This window comes from Fukomys damarensis, unplaced genomic scaffold (assembly GCF_012274545.1).
Source record: "Fukomys damarensis isolate Sample0158 unplaced genomic scaffold, DMR_v1.0_HiC HiC_scaffold_17, whole genome shotgun sequence".
NCBI classification, from domain to species: domain Eukaryota; kingdom Metazoa; phylum Chordata; class Mammalia; order Rodentia; family Bathyergidae; genus Fukomys; species Fukomys damarensis.
This window is the reverse complement of record NW_022900929.1, coordinates 78,299,670-78,325,016: the sequence shown is the minus strand read 5'-3', so window position 1 is coordinate 78,325,016 and position 25,347 is coordinate 78,299,670. Positions and strand designations below refer to the sequence as shown.

At 42.8% G+C, this 25,347-nt stretch overlaps 1 protein-coding gene and 1 long non-coding RNA gene across 11 annotated transcripts in view; one reads left to right on the top strand and one right to left on the bottom strand.

Annotated features, from left to right (window-relative positions):
• The window catches only part of LOC104872313, a 9,816-nt gene extending 9,769 nt beyond the window's left edge, over positions 1 to 47 (bottom strand). Inside the window, exon 1 of the long non-coding RNA XR_783121.2 lies at positions 14 to 47. This is a non-coding gene — a long non-coding RNA (uncharacterized LOC104872313). The remainder of the gene's footprint in view (positions 1 to 13) is intronic.
• The window catches only part of Atp8b4 (ATPase phospholipid transporting 8B4 (putative)), a 214,737-nt gene that overhangs the window by 90,088 nt on the left and 99,302 nt on the right, over positions 1 to 25,347 (top strand). For 5 of the 10 annotated variants that reach the window (XM_010638545.2, XM_033765227.1, XM_033765228.1 and 2 more), the window contains 3 exons: positions 6,659 to 6,731; positions 12,594 to 12,664; positions 17,747 to 17,829. In XM_010638545.2, the coding sequence (XP_010636847.1) occupies positions 6,659 to 6,731; positions 12,594 to 12,664; positions 17,747 to 17,829 (227 nt within the window). Of the gene's footprint in view, positions 1 to 4,076; positions 5,239 to 6,145; positions 6,204 to 6,658; positions 6,732 to 12,593; positions 12,665 to 17,746; positions 17,830 to 25,347 lie in introns of those variants that run through there. The other 5 variants (XM_010638558.2, XM_010638554.2, XM_010638566.3 and 2 more) reach the window with 5 other exon arrangements.

Genomic DNA, 25,347 nt, shown 5'->3' with positions numbered 1-25,347 from the left:
CCAGACAGCGTACCTCTCGGAAAGTTGGTGGATCCTCCCCTCCTGCTGCTCAGTTCTGAATCCTCCTGAAGTCAGGGGTCTCCGCTGATGCCGGCGATGATGGTCGTCGCTTCCCGGGTTTCGGCACCACTTGTCACGCGCACCTCGCCAGCAAGGAGCACGCAACACTCAGGATTCTTCTGAAGCACGCTTTATTGGAGGTTCTTCTGCATTCTTCAAGATGGCGGAAAGACCCCGAGCCGGATGCGAGCCTGCCTTTTATAGCCTCTCGGGTGACGTAGCCCATTTCTATTGGCCAATGCCGGCCTGCGTCATTCTGACGAGCCAAGCGCCCCTTCTGCGCATGCGCGAACCGCCGTCACCGGCGGACTCACATCCGGGATTCATGCAGGGCATGAAGAGCCCGGAAACAATGGCGTGACAGCTGCTCGGACTCACATCCGGGATTCATGCAGGGCATGAAGAGCCCGGAAACAATGGCGCGTGACAGCTGCTTACAATTTTCTTATCAAAGTCTGTTCTTCATGCAAAGAAACGTTTCAGAAAAAGCGATTTTTCCTCTGGGCATTTCTATCCGGCTCTTTGGGCATCAGTGGTTGTCTGTGGCATATTTTTAGTGGACTGACATTAGGAATGTGCTCCTTGGCTTTGTAGACTGTTGGCAAAGGGAATGGACAGGTGACCTGGAACGTGCAGAGACCTCTCAAAGTTTTAAAGTTGGATTAGGGAGGGGAAGCGCACGGATTCGTGGTGGCTGCTCACCTTGACTTCTGGAGTGGAAGTTGGGACTAGGGAAAGGTGAAATAGCATAGAACGGAGGGAGCATTGTAATTGTGTAAACACATTAGCAGCGGAATTGAGACGTGCCCTGCTGGAGGCCGGTGCCGGTCCACCAAGGTCCCCTGAGTGTCGGCACAGCAGGAGGGCTGCCGCGCGCGCGCCCAGCTGTCACCATTCTCTGGGCGCGGGCGGCCTCTGGCTGCATCTCTCTCAAGGCTGCCGCACTTCTGCGGTCATCCTGCCCCCGTGACCCAGTGGTGTAGGGTGCGGAGTGGCCCTTCCTTCCCAGGCTGAGGCCCCTGACTCCCGCACTCCTGCCTTGCGGTGCGCCCTCCTTCCCTCACAGGCGCTAGTCCCAAGTTGGGGTCAACCTGGGTCCCCCACAAACCCCTCTCCATCTGCCGCCTAGCAGTCCTGAGCAGCTCCACCTCTGCCTCTCCTCGGTGGCATTTCCTCCGCAGATCCTGGCGCCTCCCTGCGCAATCGTTTCCCTCTGAACTCCTGTGGTCTCGCCTGTGTTAGGGGCCTCCGGAGGGGAGCCCCACCTCGGATTCACCAGCCATTCAGAGGTCTCAGGGGACCGATTCAGGGAAAAGCCCCCTGTAGCAGCCAGCAGGCGGATCATCCAGGTACCAGAAGTGAGCAGAGGGCTTCGCTTTCCGGACGGGGAGGCTGAATAGTGTGCGTTTCTGCCTCTGAATAGCGCAGGCCGGATCTCTGTGGATTTGTACCATCGAGGCAGGACATCTGTGAGCTCGCTTACTTTTTCCAAGCGAATGGTCAGGGTAACTTACGTGTGCTCTAGGCCAGCATCTTTCTCCTTTCCCTTCCTCCCATCCTCTCTGCCTGGCAAAGCTGGCGACAGTGACAGCGTGTCTCCCACGGCTCGCCAACGACCTCCCGGTGCGATGATCTGGGCTCAGCGCGAGCGCTTCGCTAAGGAGAAGGCGGGAAGAGCGTCTGCACGCTTCCAAGGAAATCGCCCGAGCATCCTGTTCATTCTCAACGCTGTGCAATCTGCTCTCGGCCTGTCGTTAGGGCTGGGGGCCAAGCTCCAGGTTTTCCCCTGGTGCGAAGCTGACAGATCTGGGGCTGAAGGGAACCAGAAGCTGTCCCGGCCCCAGGCCCCGCTGGATTTAAAGGCTGCAAGTGTGCGTGCGCTGTGGTTGCCTCCTCCGATCTCCCCTGCTCCTTAGGGCCGGTTCCCTTTCAAAACAGCAGCACACAATTACCTTAGAGAATGAAGTGAAAAGAACAATATATACAGATTTATGGGCAACATGGGCTTTGCAGCTAGACAGACGTGGGTTCCAGTCACAGCCCTGCCGTTCACATGTGACCTAAAAGAAAAGTTCTCATTTCTTGACTTCTCTGTCAAATTGGCTTTTAAAATGCCGATTTGTGTAATACCGAAAGGCAAACAGCACAAAAGAGAACACAGTGGAAACAAAGTCTCTCTCCTCCAAGTTCTCACTTTCCTTTCTCTAACGGCAACCACTCAACAGTTTCTCGTGTTTTTCAAAAAATTTTCTATGCCTGGAAAATCATATCTATGTGTGGTTATATATACCCCTTGCTTCAAGAGTGAATCTCGCCATGCACATGTGGACTTCTTCTGTGCTTCTTTGTAACCTGACAGTGTAATTTAGAACACATTTCATGTTGGGACCACCTTTTCTTTTTCACGACTGCCTTATACTCCATGGAGTAGATGAACCATGAATGAAAAAGTGTTGCATCTAATTGTAAATGAGTTCCTTTTAGTAGTGTCTAGCAGATTAGTATAAACAATGCCGCAGTAAACATCCTTGTACGTGCGTGTTTAAACATCTGTATAATCAGCTCTTAAAAGTGGAATATTGATATCAAACTGTGGACATTTACCTTTTCATGGATATTGCAAATCACATAAATACCCAAATTTCTCTGAAACTCAGGGCTCTAATCTGTAAAATGAGGGTAGAACGAGTACCTATCTCATAGGGTCATTGTGAGATTAGATACATGTATGGTGTTGCTAGATAGAGCAAATAGAAATTCAATGAAATTCAAATAGGTAAACAATACTGATCTTTTAGTATAAGTATATCTCAAATGTGGCATGGGACACACTTATATGAAAATAATTCTTGTTCACCTGAAATGTGAATTTAATGGGGTGGCATTTATTTTTTATTTGGCAACTCCAAACATGAAAGGATTTAGTCGAACTGCCAGAGTGCAGCCAGTGCTGAAAAATGCCGTCTGCTGTAATTCTTCTCAGACATTCAGGCAAATGCTCTTGGTCAGCAAATGTTTTTGGGAAGAATTCATTTTATATTCCTTGGTTTATCTATTGTTCAGTCAGTTCAGTTCAGACTATTGTTCAGAGTCGCTACTCTGAGCTGGACACTAAATCCTGAGGACACAGCAAGAGCCCAAGTGGTCCGTCCCTGCCAGCAGGGCTGACTAAAGACGACAGGAGCCTGGTGTAAGTGGGCAGTGTGGCCAGCAGGAGGCGATCAGGAATGGGCATGCAGTGATTTGTCCAGGGCCGGGACACCCGCTGAGGCTTTTCAGGACATGCACTTCTTTGGGAATTTGTGTTGCTAGTAGGAAGTCAGGAGCAGTGGAGTGTGGGAGGGATGAAGGAGTCTGGAGCAGTGTGCTGAATGTTCCCCATCTGTACCTGGGCTTGGTGTCTTCTTTAGGGCCAGCAGCAGTCCAAGAAGTGCAAGAAAGGAGCTAGCCCACTCCTGGGGTTGCATTCCCTCCCTCTCTCTGTCTCTCTCTCTCTCTCTCTCTGAGACAAGGTCTCACTATGTAGTTCAGGCTGGCCTTGAACTCACTCTGTAGCTCAGGCTGACATCCAACTTGCAGCGATCTTCCTGCCTCAGCCTCCCGAATTCTGGGATTACAGGTGGGCACCCATGTCCACACTTGCGTTGTCTCTGGGCAATGCCCTCCAGGTCTGGTGCCCGGGGTGCACCTCGCCTCACCAGGACAGCACAGGTTTGTCAGGGATTCATCAGAAATCACCAAGGGCAGCTGTGCTCAGTGCTTTCTCCTCTGCTCTCAGACTCTCTGAGGTTCTGAAGAGAAGATGCATTAAAACAGTTCTTTCCGTAAGGCAATTACACTTGTCATCCCAGAGCAGTTGAAGTCGTGTGTTTTAGAGTGCTCTGGAATGTAAATTTTTATGTATCTTTTTCTTGAATTTTGCTTATTCACCGATCATCTTGTGAGTTTACTAAGGTAAGGGCGTTTTTTTTTTTTTTTTTTTTTTTTTTTTTCCTGAATCAGGGATTGAACTCTGGTCTTTGCACTTGTGAGGTAGGCAGCAGAAGCACTGAGCTAAATCCCCAGATCCCTGGCCCAGTAAGGGCTATCTTACTACCCCATCTAGTTTCGAAAAATCTGCTTCAAAGAAGCACTAACTACATTATGTCTGTTTCATAACAGGCAGTAATTCTATTACGATACTGGAAATTGGGCCCCATTTTATAATCTTGGAATTTCAGTGCGATTAATGAACTTATCTGCAGAATATTCTCATGCTACAATTCTTCTTCCTGAGCCAGGCGCCCTTTTCTGACGAAGGTGAGGGCAAAGCTCGAAGGTGCTGAGTCCTTGGGGACAACTGTCACCTCAAACAGCCCACGAGGCCACCCGGTGTCCTCCTGGCAGAGCTGTGTGATGCGGGATGCTTCGAACTTGAGCCCCGGAACATCTGCTCAGCACATGGGCGCCAGGGTGTGTCTGTTTTCATTGTTTCAAGCTGATGACGAAACCCAATCGCTGCACAAGTTAAAATCTCAAAAGCCCGGAAATATTTGGAAGATGAGCATTCAAGCAAGTCTTACCGTCTGCTCCTCTCATCCTGCCGGGGTGTCTTTGACGTTTTTTTTTGTTGTTGTCAGTGGTAGTGGGTAGGACAAGAGAAATGGTTACTTTGCAAATAGGGTTGGTGGCAGTTCCCTGGCCGGTCCGCGCTAGTTTTTGCCAGCTGTCAATCTGGGTTCTTCCGTAGTTCTGGTCCTCCGTGCTTATTAAACGTACTTCTGAGCTTCTAGGTGATCACAACTGTCCACATCTGGTACGGCAGAATCGGAGACGCCGCCACAAAGCCTCTGACTGTATAGCACACAGGAATACATCCAACTGAGGGGTTCCCGGAGATGCGTCCCGCAGCCCGTGTCGGGTCAATGTCTCCATCCCTTTCCCCTGTAGGGCTCCAGTTACGTTTTAAGCGCGGTGCGCTCACCCTTGTAAGATAATCTCTTCTGTACTTTTCCTGCTCCGTGTCCAGTTTCTGTGTCTTCGTGGGGTGACTTTCTATTAGAGACTCCCTTTGTGAGGCCCGCGAAGCTCCTGGCTAGGGTTCCGTGCCCGTGTGAGCGCGGTGGCGGTTACTGGTGTGGCAGTTGGGCTCTGCTAGGCTCTTGGTCATCCTCTGGGAAATACCTCCTGCTGCTTCCGGTGAGGCCTTCCCTGCACCTGTAGTGTCCAACTGGGAGGGACGGTGACACTAAATATCGTCTCAGCTTCTTCCCCAAACCAGTGCAGTTCTAAGAGACTTCAGGGTAATTCAGTAGCAGTGCAGTTTCTATGAGTGAGATCCAGGATCCTCCCCCATCCGCCCTTGCATCCCATTTCCCGAAGACTGTCCCTTGAGAAATGTCTCAATGGTCGCAAGGAGGCCTCCCCAGGAGAGATAAACCAGCATGGAATCCATACCTGTAAAGACAAACAAAGTGAGGTTTATAAGGCTTCCTAGCTTCTCCTGTTGTCATCGAGCTAGAGAAAGCCCAGAAAAGCAAGGCTTGGAAAAGTGATTGAATTCTGGCTCCAGATAAAAATGTTGCCATTGAAAATTTTCCAGAACAACATGTACTTGGATCCTTATTAAAGAAAAATTCTTTGAGTGTTTAAGCCAAAAGACCCAGCAGGGTTGATAGTGTGAGGCATATTTCACAGTTGTATAAATATTTAAAACTGTTTTCCAGGCTATAAAGCAAAGTAAATTAGGTTATTTTTGGAAAAACAATCCCAGTGAAATTAACCTGCCCACCTTATCTCGGGGAAACCTGCCCTGCTCCTGCCTGCCTTCCCCTTCTAATCCACCATCCCTGCTGCCCCTCTCAGCAGGAATCTCCGAGAAAGAAGCATGACGAAGACTTCCAGCTTGGAAAATAAGGCTGGCTCCCATTTCAGGAAGTTTCAGAAGGGACCATTCTAGTCCTGCTAGGACGCATTTCTGTCTGCTCTAAGGGGCCTGTGCGTCCCATGGACACAACTGCTGTGAATCATAAACCCCTTAGAGCTTGGGGATCCGAATGTGGGACTCGGATCTACACACGGACGTCAAAGAGAGCTGTGTGGCCTGTAGTCTGTCTGGTGTCTGTTCTGAACCACTGGGCCCTCCTTCAGCCGCGTGCTGGATGGTGCGTCTGTGGTCTTTCTGGGTCCATCTTTCACGGCTGCTGTTTGTAACTCTCTTCTCATTCAGCTTTTGCCTGAGACAGTGACAGTGATGTTTCTGCGTTTATTATGAAGAATCTGAACAGCATATCACAGGCCAAATTGTGTACACCTGGCATCATGGTGCGCTATAAAAGAGTACTCAGTCAGGAATTAAACTCAGTGTCAGGATTGAGGGTTTCACCCAAAGGTGACATTAACTCACCAGATAACCTTGGGAAATCCTTTATCCTCTCTGGACCTTTGTTTCCAGGCTGCTCAGGGAAAGAACTTCGTTAGGAAGGAGCTTAACATCCCATGGCAGTCTTCCCTGCTTCTTGTGTCATGCGACATGACACGCACAGGGATACATTTTCTTAGTTATATATTTGGTTCTTTCCTGTTCTTGAAAAAAAATTATCTTTGCCTTTGTTTTCAGACTGCAGAATGAAAAATGGATGAATGTCAAAGTGGGAGACATCATTAAACTAGAAAATAACCAGTTTGTTGCCGTGAGTATTTGACATTGCTTATAAAATTCATCTGAGATTAAAGTATCAGATATAATGAATTACTTACATTTGCAAATTTAGCAAATCCATATTAATCTAATGCGGGGCTCCTGCCTGGATGCTGGGAGCAAAATGATCCGAGGGAATTGTACCCGATTTAATCCGTTCAGACTTAGAATTTATACCCTGATTTACATCAGTTTAGCAGCGAATTTTAAGCAAGGAAAGGTGCTCACCTGAAATTGCCAATTTGCTGACATATTCAGAAGCTCCAATTTTTGTTTTCCAGAAAATAACCCCCTTGCCCTCCACACTTTTTTTTTTTTAATTCAAGGACATTCTTGGGCTGAAATTTCAGAACTCCTATTTTTACTGTGAAACTGGGGAGAGTACAGCAGAATTTAGATAACACAATGAGACCGACTTGCATCAGAAGAACCAAGCCAACCATTAGAAAACATGCTACATGGGCCGGGGATTTAGCTTAATGGAAGGGTCCAAGTTTGATCCCTGGTACCCCCCAAAAATAAATAAATAAATAAAATTAAAAGAAAACATGCTACAGAGTTGTCAGCACCACCGGAGCCCGGCACCTGGCCCAGGACACCATCCCCTTTTCTCAACAGTGTTGCTTTATGACTGTTGGCTTTGCTTTTCTTAGGTGATGATAGAAATAAACCCCTTACTGGATGCGAACACATTTGAACGTTGTGAAAATTTAGCTATTTACTTGTTTAACACTTGTCCCCAGATATTCATATTCTAGGTGTTTTCTACAGCTACATTTTAGTTTTGTTTTGTTTTGCTTTAAAACCAAGTCATTTTTGGGCCAGTGGCACTGTGCCTGCCTCGCAAGTATGCAAGTGTAAGGTCCTGAGTTTGATCCCTGGTACAAAAATAAAAGACAAACGAACAAACAAAAATCCAAGTCGTCTTTTAATTACAGGAACTAAAACATGTTTACCTTTCCAAAAGGCTAGGCTTGGAAAGATTAATTTGATCTAATTGCTAGGCCTGACCTTTCTTGGCTAGGCTTCCAGAGGGACCATTTCTGTGGTCTAATTGCCCTCCTTGTTATTTTAAATCTTACAGCTTTAAGTCCAAGTCATTAGTTCTCCCAACCTAATTGCCTTAAATAAACTCCCCTCCCCACCTGCTTTATATGAGTCTCATGTGTCTATAATGGTAGATAGCTGGGACTTTACCGGGGAATTATTTTAAAGGATGCATTGGTCCAAACTTATTGAAGAAGAGGCATATCGTTAAAGTGTGGAAAGGCAATAAATTATCTTCTACATTTTGAAAAATGTGAGTGGACAGTGTTCTGTTCATAAGCAGTTAACAATTTGTGTGGACAAAATACGCAGGCAAGGGTGGTTTCTGATATGAGGGGAAGAGCCTGCTATGATATCAGTTATTTTTCTTCCCTCTGCTCTTTTCTTTGATCACCATCCTTTTCTTATTCTCAAATTAATTTAATTATAAGGACCCAAAACAATGAATGATGATTTTAGTACATCTTAGTGATATTCATCATGAGTTCACTGGGTCAAAAGTGTAAATTTTTCATTTTTATGATTTAATTCTGATTTTTGTCTTGTAATACATGAGTTACTTGTAATCTAGATTTTGATTTTTAGATGACACAATAAAAGATAATATGCAGAATAAAGAAGATGAGACTGACTTACAAAACTAAAGGGAATCCACAAGTGGTGCTTAAGTCCATGCTACAAATGTCTCATGAGCTCACAGCCCTGCTATTCTGATATTCTCATACCATTGTAGTTTTGGTTTTGAGCACCCACAAAGAAAGACAAGTGAAGCGTTCTCCATTTTTGGTAGTTGGGATCCGGTGACTCATGAGCACACTGGAGGAAAGAATGCACATTTTGCGATCAGAAGTTCTGAACGCTCGGTCCAGTTCTGCAATGGAAGCGATGTGCATGTGTCCATGAGCATGGGATTAAATCTCTTGGGGCCTTGACTTCCTCAGGTAGCTGAGTTGATTCTGTTACTCTGGAAAAGCCAAATGGGCTTTGCCTGAGTTAATTTAGTTCATCGGGTGCAGTCCGCGGCGTCCCTTCTCTCCTCATTGCTGGGCAGACAGGGCCTCCCCAGGTTCCTCACACATACAATATACCCTGGGAACTGTGTTACCCATCCACAGGGTTGTTGAGTGATAAAACAACCCAATTACTACACAGTGTTCCACAAATTCTTAAAGAGTGGCATATGGGCTGGGGATTTGGCTCAGTGGTTCCACTCCCTGTCTTGAAAGCGCAAGGACCTGAGTTCAATCCCTGGTACCAAGAAAAAGAAGAAGCAGCAAAAAAAAAAAAAAAAAAAAAAAAAAAAAAAAAAAAAAAAAAAAAAAAGAACGGCATGGCATAGCTTTATGGTGTTATCATTTATTGAGGTTTGGCTTCTTTTATTCTTTAACTTAGCAAACATGTATGCCTAATTACTCTCTGAGGGTTTGTCTTTGGTTTAGAGGACTCAGACATTCAGTGGGTCCATGGATTTCTTTCATATTTTCTCTCACAGGAATATTTGTTCCAGGTGTCCATGAAGCAGCTGCTTGGCCTTTTGTTGCCTCTGTTGGTTGGGGAGGGGGTGGTCTGAGGCAAAATACAGCTGTGCTTCTCCAAGCAGGGCATGGGAAAAGGTGTCAAGGAGAGCTGATAGATGAGAGTACAAATGGGGGTCTAGTCAGATTATTAGCTGTTGTCTGACCTACCTGTGGGTTCAAATAAGTGTGTTTTCTTGGCTTGTTCTTTACTCCTGCTGTGCTTCTGCCAGGGAAATCTGCTTCCCATTGCTTCTGGAACCTTCTTTCTATTGCTTCTGGAATCTTCTTTCTATTGCTTCTGGAATTCTGCTTCTATTGCTTCTGGAATCTTTTTTCTATTGCTTCTAGAATCCCGCTTCTATTGCTTCTGGGATCTGCCTTCCATAGCTTCTGGAATCTTCCTTCCATTTGCTTCTGGAATCTTCCTTCCGTTGCTTCTGGAATCCTGCTTCTATTGCTTCCGGAATCTGCCTCTATCGCTCCTGGAATCTTCTATGATGCCTGTCTTCAACTACCAACTCAGTGTGCTTTCTCATTCACACTTGTCTCATAGCACTTTGTTAATAAGGCCTGCAGAGCCCTTATCTCATCCTGCCTTGCTGAACTACAAAATTCTTGAAAAAGGATTTGAGTGACCTGCCGTCTATGCTTCCACCTGGCTGGATTCAAATCCTGGCTGCCCCACTTCCTAACCACTCAGTCTGGATCAGGTTACTAAGCCTTTCTGGGTCTCACTTTCCTCATTTGTACAGTGGGGCTGGACAACAACAGGACTACATGACAGGATCTCTGTGACAGTATAATAAAAGCCCACATGTAAAGCTCTTAGGAGAGTGTCAGGATATGGAAGGTCCTCTCTAAATATTGGCTGTTGGTTTCCTAAATACCTATAGCTGGGACACAATTTCCAGATCAAGTAGGAATTGGATCCCCTGAGATTTCCTGGAGGGGTTACTGGAGGGGGTCCAGTCTGGGATGCTTGGAGTCCTGGGCCTGGTGCCACTCCTAGGTTGCTCCAACTCTTGGCCCAGCACCTCTGATCAAAGGGTAACCAGGGACTACCGGGGCTCTAACTGGGATCTGTGTGCCCTTTCCTTACCTGAAGTATTCCCAAGTGCACTAGAAAGTAGGGGGGCCCTGCCCAATCTGTTCCTCCTTGCCCCAGACCTCCAAGGGGAAGGTGAGCAGAAGGGAGCACCAAGGCTTAGCACAGGGAGTGGAGAGGGAGGATGCACAAGAGGGTCGGACAGAGACCAGGGAGTGGGAGTGTCCAGAGGACATCTAAGAGATGGCAGTGGCAGAGACCAGAAGAAGCAGGCAAGGGAGAAGTTCCAGGTTCCCAGGAAGACAAAGCAGGAGCCCTGGGCTACAATCCCCGTGGGGTTACACTTTCAGCCTCTAGGAAATTGGGTCCTCTTTCCGGGGGAGAATCCTGCCACCAGGTGGCAGTGATGCCTTCATCACGTGTCGCCAGCCTCCCCGTGGTTACCACAAGGGACAGCAACACTGGACCACTTTCTCTGCAATGCTGTGTAGGAATAGATATATTCCTCTATATGTTATAACACATATATTTTTAATCACAGATGCTTAGAGAATTCTGGATATTGTTAAAAATGGATTTTTAAGCTTAGGTAAAGAGAGTCATGGACCCCGAGATCTTTAATCTTGCCCACTGCCAGGATTAGGCCCGTATGCAGTGATTTTAAAATTTTTACTTTATTGGTGCGTGTTTGTAGTATATAATGATTACATCCATCATGGGGAGTTGGAACATGTACACGACACATCTCGATTCTTTTTTCATCCCTCCCTCTCCGTCTTGTGGTTCCCTTCCCTTTTGAAGGATCTGTCTCCCTGTCTTCTATCGTCTATCTTTTGTTTTGCTCTTTAATTTATTTATATTTTGTGGGGTTTTTTTTTCACATAAGAGAAACAATATTTAAGCTTCAGACATGGGCAATAAGATCAAGGAGAATTTAAAAAAAAAAAATTCCCCTTTTAGATCAGGATGGGGAATGGCTGCTTCGCAGTGACACCAGCTTTGGACACATTCTCTGTGTGGGTGTGTTGTGCTTACACTTGGACAAGTGAGAAGATAATTTCTGCCTGGATCAGCTTCTGAGGTTGTTTCATTCGGGGCTGAGGAGAAGCCTTAATCATTCAGCCCCATTTATTCCTTTAGGGACTTTTCCAGCTCTGTTTTATCCTAATTTAGACAAAACTACTCACATACACACAAGCACAAAACTCCATGCACATACAGCTATTTTTGAGTTGGAAATTTAGGATCTTTTGACAGTGAAACCAGTAGAGTCTAATTTTAACCTCCAAGACTTGAGGATGAAGCAACTCTAATATTTTTAAGGACAAAGGTAAGAAAATGTCATAGATTTGGAATGCTAGTTACACATTCATACAGGAAGAAAATTGCCAGGCTAATGTCTGAAAAGAAGTTGCTGAAACTTAAGTCAATTATTTTTAGACATTCAAGCTCTTTGGAATTTCATAAAAGCACTTACTTTTAAAACAAAATGTGAAATTTTAAATTAAAACAGATAAGCCATTTCCTACTATAGAAAGCTATGGGAATTCTGAAGCTGAACTGTGATAGGTAATCCAAATCTCCAGTGGACCTCAAAATAGGATGACTTATCTTAAAAAAATTTAATATCTGAACTTTTCCCATGTCTTTTACTATATTTTCTGTTTTGTCTTGTTCTCTTGCCTAAGCTCCCACTTCCTTTCTCTTTCCCATTTCTTTTCAGTTTTTGCTTATTTTTTTCTTTGTCTTTTTCCTTCTTCTTTTCCTATTTCTTTGCCTTTCAGGTTTTCTTTTCAGTTTCCATCTACTTCATCTGTCTTCCCCCATCTCCGTTGCCTGCTCTCTGTCCTTAATTGATCATACTAAGTAACATGTGTGCATACAGATATTTATAATTATTTAATCAGAGAGTGACTTACATTTTCCAGTAGTAACAATCAAAGCAAAACAACAACAACAATAACGACAACAAAACAAAAAACCTAGCAAAGCAAGTAATGATTGAAAAAGGTGAAGCAAGTGGCTACTAATTTGTGTGCTACCTCCAGCCCTAGCTTCTGATGGGGTCAGCGGCTGGGAGAGAACGCCGGTTCAGGGCAGTGACCCGGAAGTAGTACAGAGTCTCTTGGATGAGCGTTGTTCCTAAGGCTCTGAGGGCTAATTAGTAGTGGAGGGTAGTGAGCGTATCTGCCTTTCAGCCTGTCTTCCCTTCTCAAGTATTCTGTGCCATGATTTCTTGAAACAGGCTGATTTGCTTCTTCTATCAAGTAGTGAGCCCCATGGTCTCTGTTACATTGAAACTGCCGAGCTGGATGGGTAAGTTGTTGAATCGGAATAGTTGATTAGACTGTTTTTTAATTTACGGAGTCTTTAGAAATGGGTCTCAAACCTCATTCTTTATTTTCTTGGAAGAGATAGGAATCTGAGTGGCCAACCCCAGTGTTAGTTATTTTGCAGTAATTTTAAAAGCAAAATTTCTCTTAAATTTACCTGGGAATTTCTTTCCTCTTGAGTTTATTTTCTTCCAGAAACAGTGAGTTAAACATGTGCACATGAACAGCGTGCCTGGGGACTCTTAGCGAAATGCCCTGGAAGCTTTTGCTTGTTTTAATTTCAAGTGATTTTCTAAGGAAAATGAAAAGAGTAGAGGTCAGTGTCCTCAGAGAGAGGAGGGACTGAAAGGGACCTTTAGGAGCCAACAGGTGAAACTGCAGAGAGAGGAGAGAGAAGGAAGAAACCACTTCTACTACTGGAAATTTTGGTGCCCTTTGGAAATTGACATTAATTTAGAATTTAGTTATAGACAACATGGCAGCTCTGTGCTAGGACACAAAGTTGGCAGTCTAGCAGTCATCGCCATAATGAGCCCCTCAAGTAGCCTTTGGGCTGTGTGCTCATCCCACTCCTGGTTTGGACAGAACACTCTCAGAGACAGCTGATAGGGAGATGCATACCCTTAAAAATGTCTCAAATCAAACTCCTGTCTCAAGAACCTGGACAAAGGCCGCATAAATCCAAACCAAGTGGATGGAAGGAGGCAAGGATGATTAAGAATGAAAATTAACAAACTTGAGCACCAAAACAAGGAAAGTCAACGAAATAGATTTTTTTGAAATTATCAGTTTAGTTGACAAACCTGTTGTGAGAGATAGAGAGAATGAGAATGAATTATTAGTATCATAGATGAACCAGGTGAATCACTACCGATCCTGAAAATGTCTAAGGGATAAGGAAGAAATACTTCACACAACACTACCACCAAAAATGTGACAACTGAGACAAAATGGAGCACTTCTTCAAAACAAAATAAAACAAAACAAGGCTATTCACCCAATACAAAATAGATAACCACTGCAGTTGGGTTCCGGTTTCCTGCCCAGTATACAACTCAGGCCCAAGAAATAAAACTAAAAGGCAGAACTAGGAGAGAAAGCAGGGTGCTAGGATGACCAGTGCTGGGACAACCGACAAAGGTGCTGGTCTGTCCAAGCCACTGATTTTTATTGGCAATCACTTGGGGTAAGGGCAAGCTGTGTGTGAGGGTAGCAGATGTGCTCACTTGTGTGCTTTCTGTGGAAGTTAAAGTAAAGAAGTCTCATGAAGGAAAAGGCACAGCATTCTCAAATTAGGAGCAGAATAGACTAGATATATGGTTGTGATTAAAATATTGTCCTTCCTATTTCACATGGTCAATTATGTCATTAGGATCTTATGTACTATTATAGTTCATTCACACCAGAGAAACTGTTCGGTATTTACACATGTGGGACTTATTTATTTCACTTAGGAATATATCCTCAATATGTATCCATTTCCATTATGTGAAATAGGAAGAAAAGGGCTAAAGGTGTAGGGAAAATGGGAAGTGTAGGGGAAAGGTAATAAGGGAAAGGAAAAATATATGAGAAAATGAAAAAATGGAAATAAAATATTTGTAAGTGGGGAGAGGAGGAGGGGGTGAAGGGAGGACAGGGACAAGGGGAAAAAATGAGAACCAAGACCTGTCATGTAAAGGTACAAGATCCCAATGACGAATGTAACTGTACTGTAGACCTAAAAGTTACCAATAAACTGAGGAAAAATAAACAAATAGTCTATTATTAAAAACCAACCCAGTTTGAAAACTAAAAAAAAAAAATTGTCCTTCTAGCCTGAAGGTTTTAGTCCTGGGAATGGAATCTGGGCATGTGTTACTCTGATTTTGACACGTAGGCTTTGGCCAGAGTCACTACTATAAACAAGTCAGTTGTGGGGTTAACGCTTATAGCCTGCACTGCTTACAGCCTGATTTGGGCATAATCACTATTGTGGTCTCCTGCAGATAACTTGAATAATTCTATAACTATTAAGGAAGTTAAATCTAAATCTAAAATATAAAATCTTAAAACTTTTAGACAAAAATATAGGAAAAGATCTTTGAGAGTTACTAGATCCAAGAGTTACTAGATTTGACATAAAAAGCATGATCCATAAAAAGAAAATTTTGATAAACTGGGCTTCATCAAATTAAAACTTTTTTTCTTTCTAATACCCCAGTGAAGAGGGTGCAATAATAAGCTACAGACTGGGAGAAACTATTTGCAAAGCATCAATTTAACAAAGGGGTTGAATCTTGAATATGTAAAAATATTCTCAAAACTCAGTAGTTGATAAGTGAAATAAATAAGTCACACAGGTATAAATACTGAATAGTTTCTCGGTGTGAAAAAACTATAATAGTACACAAGATCCTAATGAGATAATTAACAATGTGAAATAGGAAGAAAAAGGCTAAAGGTGTAGGGAAAGTGGGAAGGGTAGGGGAAAAGGAATAAGGGAAAAGAAAAAAAAATGAGAAAATGAAAAAATGGAAATAAAGTGTTTGTAAACTGGGAGGAGTGGAGGGGGTGAAGGGAGGGCAGGGACAATGGGAAAAAATGAGAACCAAGACCTGACATGTAAAGGTACAGGATCCCAATAATGAGTGTAACTCTACTGTATACCTAAAGTGTAACAATAAACTCAATTAAAGAAAAAAAAACTCAGTAGTTGAAAAAACCCTACTTACAAAGTAGACAAATGACACGAACAGACATTTCACCAAAGAGAACATTGCTAATAAACACACCAAAAGTTGTCCAACATCCTTAGCCATTAGGGAAATTAAAACCATAGTGCTTTATCACTGCAGATCTTTCAGAGCGGCTCACATAAAACATAGTGACGCAGCTCCAAAGGCTGGCAAGGATGTGGAGAAACAGCCTTACTCTTACACTGCTGGTGTGAATGTAGAATGTTAGTGACTCTTGCAATGATTTGTCAATTTCTTAAAAACCGAACATGCAACTAGTTTTACTCCTGGGCATTTGTGCTAGAGGAATGAAGACCTCTGTTGATACAGAAAACCTATTCATGAATGTTTAGGGCTGCTGCATCTGAAGCCTCCCAAACGTCAGAGGTGTCCTTTAGCAGGTGAATGATAGAACAAAATACGGCATAACGTGTCATGAGATGCTACTCGGAAATGCAGAGGAAGAAGCTAAGCAATGTTGGGCTGACCCTTCAGAGAATTCTGCTGGGTAACTCAAGTGATGCTACAGGATTGAGAAATGCACACTGTATGGTTCCACTTCTATAAGATTCCTGCCAAAGCAAAATCATACAAATGGAGAACAGATTAGTGGTTTCCAGGTATTAAAGAGGAGATGGGGACAGGGGGAATGAGTGTGGCTATAAAGAGAAGCCTGGGGGCTCCTTGGTTTGGTAGAAATAAACGTTCTGTACATTGCCTGGGCCACTGTCTCTACCTGTGTTGTGATGTTATGCTGTAGGGCTACAAGGTGTCACCATTAGGCGAAACTGGGTGCACGCTACACAAACCTTTATGTATTGTCTCTTGTGCTAAACATCAGTTTGAATTTTATCATGATCTTTGGGTAGGTTAAAAGAGTGTGTACAACACTGAGGGCATTGATCAAGAGTATTGAAAGATAATTTTTAAAGTATCAAGTAAGGCCTATGTGTGATTACTTTCCCCCTTGTAGTTTTTACGTTTGGAGGTGGAGATGAAGTATTGGAGAGACACCTGAGGAAATAAATTAAAATGATGGTGAACTTTGATGAGTGATCTGGTAGAGTTAGGGAACTAGGGCTTGCTGGCCTGGTCGATATAATTATTCAAAAAGTAGTATAAATGGATACGGACATATTGGATCTTGAGCCCTGAAACTATTTATCATACTTTTGTCTACCAATACCAGCTCAGTTTCTACCTCATTGACCATCTGAATCCTTTCTTATCTCTGCCTTCTGGGAATTGATACATTTCGATTGAGAAGATTACTTTTAACTAACTTCAATTATACATCCAACTGTGTGTTTCCTAAAGGAAGCTGTTTCACCAATGGGCATTCTTGTATTGAACTCGTGTTGTCCTAACATTATTGTGAATCTCATTTCTAGGAAGTTAGATCGAATGTTCTCCAGGGTATCTGTTTCTTAGTTCTTTAATCTTCATGGATTTCATGGGTTAGCATATAATTCCACAAACGGACATATTTTTAAAAATTTATTTTTACTTTCTACTTTTTTCTCTCAAGAAAACAGTAACCCTCTTTGGGAAGCACTGACTCTCTCAGGTGACTGTGGTATGTAGTTAGTCAATATTTCTTGATGGGAGGAACCATTTACTTAAAAGAAAAGACTCTGATTGATAATTTTAAGATACCTGAGAGGAAAATTCAGTTGAACTCAGTGAGAATTAGGATGGAAAATTCTTAAACACGAGACAGTAAGATGTCGACAGAATCACTGCTGGCCATTTCACTAATACCAATGTGCCACTTTTCCAGAGTACGTGAGGCCTTGTAAGATAACCGGCTTAAGTAACTCACCGAGCTTGCCTGGTTGTCCTAATCTAGACTTATAGATTTCTTGGGTTGATTCTCCAAGAAAAATAAAGCTGTCTTCTTTTTCCCATTTAAGTTTCAGCTACCATAAAATTCATTTTTTCTTTGCAAGAACTCTTGCGCTGATAGCGGACTCTGGAGTGGTATAGGCCTCCTTTACTTGGCAACTGTGTTCCTATCCCTAGTGTGTTTTATAACTCTTGCATGTGTCTGAGTAGATTCAAATGAAATCATATTTATTATGTTCCCAGTTCTTTCACATTGCGAAACAGATTACTGTGTGGTTACGCAAATGTGTGGTGAGTGGATGCCAACTTTAGGAGCCCGAACAGCCCTACTCACTTTCCCAAGACTGTGTGAGAAGTGTGCATGACAGGGCTGTGGTGGTGGGGAGGTGGTCTTCAGAGAGCCTGGGCTGGGAATGGCCCATGATGCGCCCACCCAATCGCTCTGGTGAGACGCTGTGGGGCCGTTCTGTGTAGAAGTTCACACCATGTCATTAACTTCACAGGGAAACAAACCTTAAAGTTCGTCATGCGCTCTCCGTTACCTCAGAACTTGGAGCAGACATTAGCCGGCTTGCAAGGTTTGATGGTAAGTGTTTTAAACAGACAAACCAAAACCTCAGAACTAAAAAGCAGTGTAAGAAACTAATTATCTGAGGTCAAATTCATGTTTCTTTTTACTTGGTAGAAGGACATAAAATTCTCCAGGCATCAAACACTGCCATCCCTTCTCAGGCTGAAGAGTAAAGGTGTTTACCAAGGGGAGAATGGCATCTTCCAGCCACCTCTGATTTCATCCTCACTCCCTTCTTTCCATCCCATCCCTGAGTCCCATTGTGCTATTTGCTTGCTGGGCCATGGCTTCCTGGGTCCCTGTGTAGACTTGCTGAGAGTGAATGCAGGCCATACTCTAATTTCTAGTGTTAGGTCTAACTGTCCATCCATTGTGCTGTCCCACACAAAGACCCAACTCATGAAGACAGTTGTCCTGCCCATGTATTTTTCACAGTACTGGCGTAACGTCTTGAGGATAGCAAGTGTTCAGGAAGAATTTTCTCATTTACGAAGCAGCTGGCCATCTGTTGCCTTTTGTTTTGAATGATGTTTTATTAGTCACCATCTTTACACTGTTCAACCTAGTCCCCTGCTCCTCACTAGGCTGTCCTGGCTTCTGTAATTTTCCAAGTATATCTTTTTGTTGTTGTTGTTAAAGTTATTCTTAAATATTCTTGGAATGACCTCTAGATAGTGTCCATCCTAGGGTTATCTGCTTTTGATACTGAAGAGACCATAGAGAAACGAAAATATCTTTAAGAGTCAAGGAAAAGGTACACTACAGGTAGGGTTTTAGGCACCGTGATAAAGTTCAGGGAGAATCTTAGGGGCCTTCCTGCCATTCCTTAAAGGTCTTTTGCTTTAGTCACTTATAAGTCTGCACTTGTACATGAAAATTTCTGTGTAGTTTGGTTTTCTTTATGAGCGAGTCTTTATGATTTTGAGACAAACTTTCCAAACTGTTTTCTTTAGAGTCCACTATACAAAAATGTGAACTTAGCATCTTCCCCTGAGTTATGTTCCAGGCAAGTTTATTTTGTAAAGTTCTCCAGTGCACAGTTTAGCCTTAGAGCTTATAATACCCATGCTTTGCATTTGCTTGTAAACTTGGTTCTGGAATCTGTTAATATTTTAATCTCTTAAATGAGTGCCATTATAACAAATGTTTATTAAAAATATTCTTCCAAATTGAGAATGAAGTCAGGGGATTAGCTTGGAAAGTTTGAATGGCCCAAGAACTATTTTGATTAGATTAAAACAAATTACACATCTTCTAACTATTTTTTCAATGAAATTTTACTGTTATGTGAATCCAAAAGCAGTAATTTATATACGTGAGTCAAAATACTTGCTTAAAATACCTCACTGAATATTTATGGAGACCTTAAAGGAGAACCTAAATATAATTTACCATTACTCACTTCTTTCCTGGTAGAACTTTAGACTTGTCAATTTATAAAGAAGTGGAAGTTGATGATTTTTTAAGTGCTCTTGACAATTAAGAAGCAAAAAATGATGGTTGCAATTACTTAATTCTTTTTTGTAGGTGTTGCCATAGATGGCCTGCACCATAAGGCGGTTACAACACCCTGAAATATTACTGGCACAAATACAGTGATGGTTTGTTTCTTACTTGGAGCGCATTCTCATGTGATGGGGTAGCCTTTTCTACCCGTATCCTTTGCTAAGGCCCAAGGGTCACTTGGCAGGGGAAGGGTGGGATGAAAGAGACACTCTGAGTCAGTTTTTTGCTCTCCTGTTTTATGGGCTGTCATGAGTCACCTGACCCAACCCTGACCACAAAAGCGGCTAGTGGACGACAGGCATGGGCCTTTGTTGACCACTGTCTCTGCCACACTCTCTAGGAATTGTGACCGTGTTTGTCAGTGCCAGGACAATGTGAAGAACCAGGCTAGAATAGGTGGATTTCGTACATGGAGCTGCAGGACTGAGGCTGAGTGTCCTCTCTCCAATACGACTTCTGTCCACTCTGGCCTGCTTGCCTTTTCTTCTTCTGGCATACCAGCATCTGGCATACTATACAATTCATTTATTTTCAGTTTATTATTTATTGCCCATCTCCATCTGTTTCACAGCAAGCTACACGGGGACCTTTGTTTTGTCCATTGTTCCACACCTACACATACTAAGTGCTTGGTCAATCCTTGCTAAACAAGTGATTGAATAAATGGTTGTAGGTACCAGGGAGTGAGGAGCAGGGTCAGTGTCAGGTCTTAGCAAGCCAGGGAGGGCAGAAAAAGGGCCCAAGGCTGCTGAAGGGGCCTTGTAGGAACGAACAGGAGTGCAGGGTCCGCTCCTTCTGGAGGGCAGGTAGTCGGGAGAGAGGTCACCTGGAGGAGGGCAATGTTAATGTCTTTACTTCTGAATAACTTTCTCCATCAAAGCTGAACACAGAGCCACACTCAAATCAGTGCAGACGGCGTTGTTTGGCAAATGCATAGAAATACTTCTCCCACTCCTAAGATGATTTCTGTATTCCAGATGGGGTAACCAGGGTCCAGGAGGTTAAAAGATTGGCTTTCATTAGAAATGGTCCGAAGAGTACTTTGTAAAATTTACTTTTAAAATGCAAGAGTAATTAATACTTATTAGATGTGACCTGAATTTGCTTTACTCAGGATTGGCAGCTCAACAAATCCCCAAAGCAAAATTATTTTCCCAAATAAAGGCAGCACAGATCTCTCTTTTCTATTTAGTACATGTACTTAAACTGTGGTCACTTTTCAGAGAACACGTAATGACAAATTCATGAAACTGGTACATTTTTGGGCTAAGAACCAACTTTCTGCTAAACTTCCTTTTTCATCCTTCCATCTTGGGTTGCATTTTGATCTGTCTTAAAGTTTGATGTCATGTGGTATTTTGTAGGAGCATTAAAGTATTAAATTATTAAAGTATCATTTCCTGTTTCCAAGAGGGCATCTGAAGAATGAGTAGATGGAGGAAGGGGAAATAAATTAGATATAAAATAAAAATTAGATTTCCCCTGTTCATAGCCAGATTTAAAGGCCACGAGAGTGACGGAAGATGTGGTAGGGAAAAGCCTTTGAAAAAGCTGGGGCAGTTAGCAAATTCTGCATCCTCCCCATGCTTTCTCTTGCTTTCCTGGATCTTTTGGTGTCTCCTCCATTCAGTGCATCCCAAGTCCTCATCTACATGCTGTAATTCCAACCTTTCTCCGGCTGTCTCTCCCATGTTCGTGCCCTGTCTGTGATTTCCACACATTTGTCTGACTTTCCCATTTCGTCACTCTCCTCTCTCTTCTTGCCTTTTTGTCAGGCTTTTTTGCATCTTCCTCTTCATTATTTCCCTCCTCCTCCTCCTCCTCTTCTCTATTGGCTTTCTTCTCCTTCATTTCTTCCTTTTTTTTTAATTTTCTGGTTTCATCATGCTCTCCATGTTAATTAGCTTACAGTCTGTTCATTAAACACTCCTACAGACAAGCTCTAAAACAAAGTATGTGGAATTATAAAAGATTTCTACATATATTAACAAGGTTCTTGCGATCTGTTCCCTCACCGGCACCCTCCTACCCTCTTTCTTGTATCCTCTTTATCACCTTTGCCTCAATGAAGTATCAGTAGTGCTCAGATTTTCCTCTGGTGACTAAAAGACTTCCTCAAGTCAGGGAAATCAAAAGCAAATGTTGCATCTTTGAGTTGCACTTAGAAATGTGCTATCAGCTTTGTGTGGCCTTGGAGGTACCTGGCCATAAGTGGCAAGGTACAGTTGAGACCCATGGGAGCCCACTGTTTCCCATGTTCTGACTGTGCTAAATGTGCCCTTTAGCTTGGGAATTCTGGGCAAGTCCGAGTGTCACATTATTTTTCCTTCTATTTATTCTGTGGTTTTTCTTCTGAGACTTGCCGGAATCCTTTACTAGCAACACACTACAGTTCCCATCCTTGTATCATAAATGCATACCTTCCAAGTATCTGAAGACCTGAATTTCCTGTTCTTATTCCTAGAGAAGTCCCAACAGAGGACTGACCCCAAATTGAGGACTCCAAATCGACGTAGGGTTAGAATAAACGGGTTTGGCTTTGGGGTGTCTCTCACTAGTGTCCTGCCCCCCCCGCTTTACATTTGTACCTAAGGACAGGGTCTTGTTTATGGCCTCCTTAAGCGTTACAGGAGCTTTTCTTTTAATTAATTAATTAATTAATTAATTCAACAAATACAAACTTCACACAGTGCTGGGGAACTTGCCTGGGGATATGACAGTTAGTGGAGTCAGGTCTTGCTCTCATGGGGCAAGGAGATAAGACAGACCGGAACAAGGGCTTATGCTGAAGGAGACTTTAAAAGGGACAATCCCAAGTTCTCAAATCCTAAGTGTGATGCTGACACATGGACAAGTACTCACTATGGATCAGACACCATATTCATGAGTAATTGCACACATTATCTTATTAAATCCTTCCAGCTTTTGGAGGAAGAGATTATGACTAGCTTCAAGTTGTGAATAGGGAATCTGAGACCTCAGTGAATTGAGTAAGCTTTCCAATATCACGGTGACCAGGCAGAGTCAGGACGTGAACCTCAGACTGCTGGCAAAGCTTGTTTTTGACAAAGAGCACGAAGGTTCTACACTCTCAGCAGCAAAGCAGCACTGGAGAATGAGGGCAGATTAGCACAACTAACTAACTAAGTAACTAACTAAAATACTCTAACCCCAGAGGAGTAAAGTGAACCAGAAAGCAAGTCCCTCCCATAGGAGGATGACGGCAGCACATATATATATGTTTACATAGCAATGTTCTCAGTGATCTTGAATGTCAGGATCCCCGGCAAGAATTTGTAAGAAGACTGGCCAGTACACACAAGAGAGGGTTAGGTTTCAGTAGGTAAAATCTACGTAACTGAAAAGTTCTCATATAAAAATTTTTATTCATTCATACACCTGAAAAAGTTAGTATACAGTCTACCAAATTTTATAAGAAATGATGCACAATTTGATCTAACATAATGACCATAAAAAATTGAGTGACCCATGATTTTTCCATGTTAAAGTCTTATGGGAATTGAGATGCTTTAGTAATATGTGACTGGAAATACTTGTCAATTATACATCTGTAAACTGGACATTCTTATGCCTTGGGGAAAGCCCCGGATGTAAATTGTCCAAATGTGTTCCAAGAATCTTTTGTCTGTTGTTACTGACTGGACTGAAATCTGTTTTTTGCAACTCCTGACAAGTTTACATATTTTGTATGACTGTTAATACCAAATTCTGAAACAGAGAAAGGTTGACTCTTTGTTCAGGCATCTTTGTGTATTTTGTGGTCCTTTCTAAAAAATAGCATGTGTGTAATTACAGCACAGAAAAAATAAGCATCTCTCTCTCTGGTTAAAAAAGAAATAAAAAGGCTGGCTTAGCATCTTGTGGCTCTTCAAACGTACCAGATGGCTCTTCCGTTCACCTTGTTGGAAGCACAGCCCAACAGCACAATTGATGCATGAAATGTAGATTCTATGGAAAGACTCGAGGAATGATCCTGCTTTCTGTTGGTGCTAATATTGCAAAGGTGGTGGTCGTGATGGTTGGCTAAAGACTTAATGGTCAAAGAAAAAGGGGGCTTTAGAAAATAGAGGGTAACACTCTTCTAACGAAAAAAAAAGTTATAGCCCTCAGGCACTAAGAGTGGACAGCATCCTAAAATCTAAGAAGCTTTTGGCTAGAGAAACTCTTAAACAGCAGCAATGATGTCTTATTTGATAGATCATTTTTCTTATGGAAAAGATGCAGTGCAGATAGTCAAGAAATATTGCTAATAACATATGGTGAGAAATGAAGTTAGCTTCTTTGAAAAATCATGGAATATTGGATACTGATGTAGGTACTTGAGTTTGAGAGGTTCCTCAAGTGAGTAATTAACTGTATTCCAGCTGCCTATTGGAATGTTGAATAGATCCAGAAGGAGAGCTGGTAGACCTCATTCAGTATGGGTATTTCTATGTGGGTCATTGTTGGCTTTCACATCTTTTTGGAGGGACAAAGAAATGAAATGCTCTAGTTTAATTGTACCCGTTCATTTCATTATTGACACGATCTCCCCAGTTGTATCACAAATATAACTTTGTGCTCTCGTCATATATTCAATGAATGGCTGTGAGGAAAGATGTTGTGCACCCTAAATGGCTTCCTTATCAATGTCAAACTAACCATTTAATGCCTCTTTCTCTTCTCCTCTCTGATACAATTAGAAAAAAAGGAAGAAAGTCCTAAGGGAATTTTTCCTAGTCCTCCTTATGTGTTATGATGAGGATCTACTTTAGTTTCTACTGATGTGCTTTGAGACTCCCACTTTTGTCCTCTGTTCTTGGATTGATTTGACTTTTATTTGTTAGGTCAACGTAAGCCCCTTATTGTGGCTGGGCTACTTAATGTCCTAATTTCCTTTGTCATTATTGCTAGGGAACTATGTCTACTTTTTCTCTTCATCTTTGCTCTAGCATTTATTTCATCTCCCAACCTCTCTCTTGAAACCCTCTCAAAGTTTTCCCCATCCATCTCTTCTATGAATATTTAGTAAGAACTGATTGTGAAGACAGTATGGTAGGTTGTGGGGCTACAGAGATACTCCCTTCAAAAGAACCTCTTCTTTTCTGGAAAGGGGCAGAGAAGAAATTAGGAAATCAGTGTTTTATAATTACAGGGCTTCGAAAGGGGAAGCTGAGAGCTTCTGAGGATGACAGGGAAAGGAAGTCTGGCTTTGTTCCCACCATTCTGTTTTGACTGGTCGTGTATTTAATACTTCAATCACTGGGACCACATTCTTTGAGAAAGGCTGAACTGGGGCTTGGCCTCCGAGAACTCAAGCAGAACCCGCTGGCCTGAATGCCTGTTCCTGTCTAGAACCGCACCCTTGGGGTGAGGCCAGGGAGGCTGAGCCCTGGAGCCAGGGAGTGGGAAGCCAATATGTTCAAGGCAGTCTTTCCCTCCATGTCAGTCTTCGCTTATGACAATAAAAATGATCCAAATGAACCTGTTTTTTATATTCTTACTGGCAGGGACCGTGTATCACATTGTTTTTGCCCAAATCACATTTTTAAAAAATTTATTTATTTTTAGTGGCCAAATTTGAATCTGGAGAAGTAGAGTCTTGGGTCAAGAAACTGAAATGAGCTTTAGAGGCCTATTGTTTTACACAGGGATGGTGAGTGATGCCCACCAAATTCAAGGTTCTACAAAATTCAGAGGTAAAAATCATTGGTCGATAAGTAAAGCTAATGAATTCTGAGAATTTAGAACTCTCCTTATCCACAATGTAGTTGTCCAAACAACTTGAGCCAGTTTAAATCTGCTTTAATTTACTTTTAAATAAATAAATAGGCTATAATAGGAGCCAACCACAGTTCAGCCTCCTCCCTTAGTATGAAAATGGCTGTCGACAGGTTGTTTATCTCACCCAGAATGTCTGCTTGTCTGCAAGGCTGCAGTGAGTGCTCCCGAGTTTTGCTGTCTTTGGGAAAGGTAGGTGAAGGTTGGAGAAGCAGTCTGAAGAGGAAGGAGGCCCCCATTCCTTTC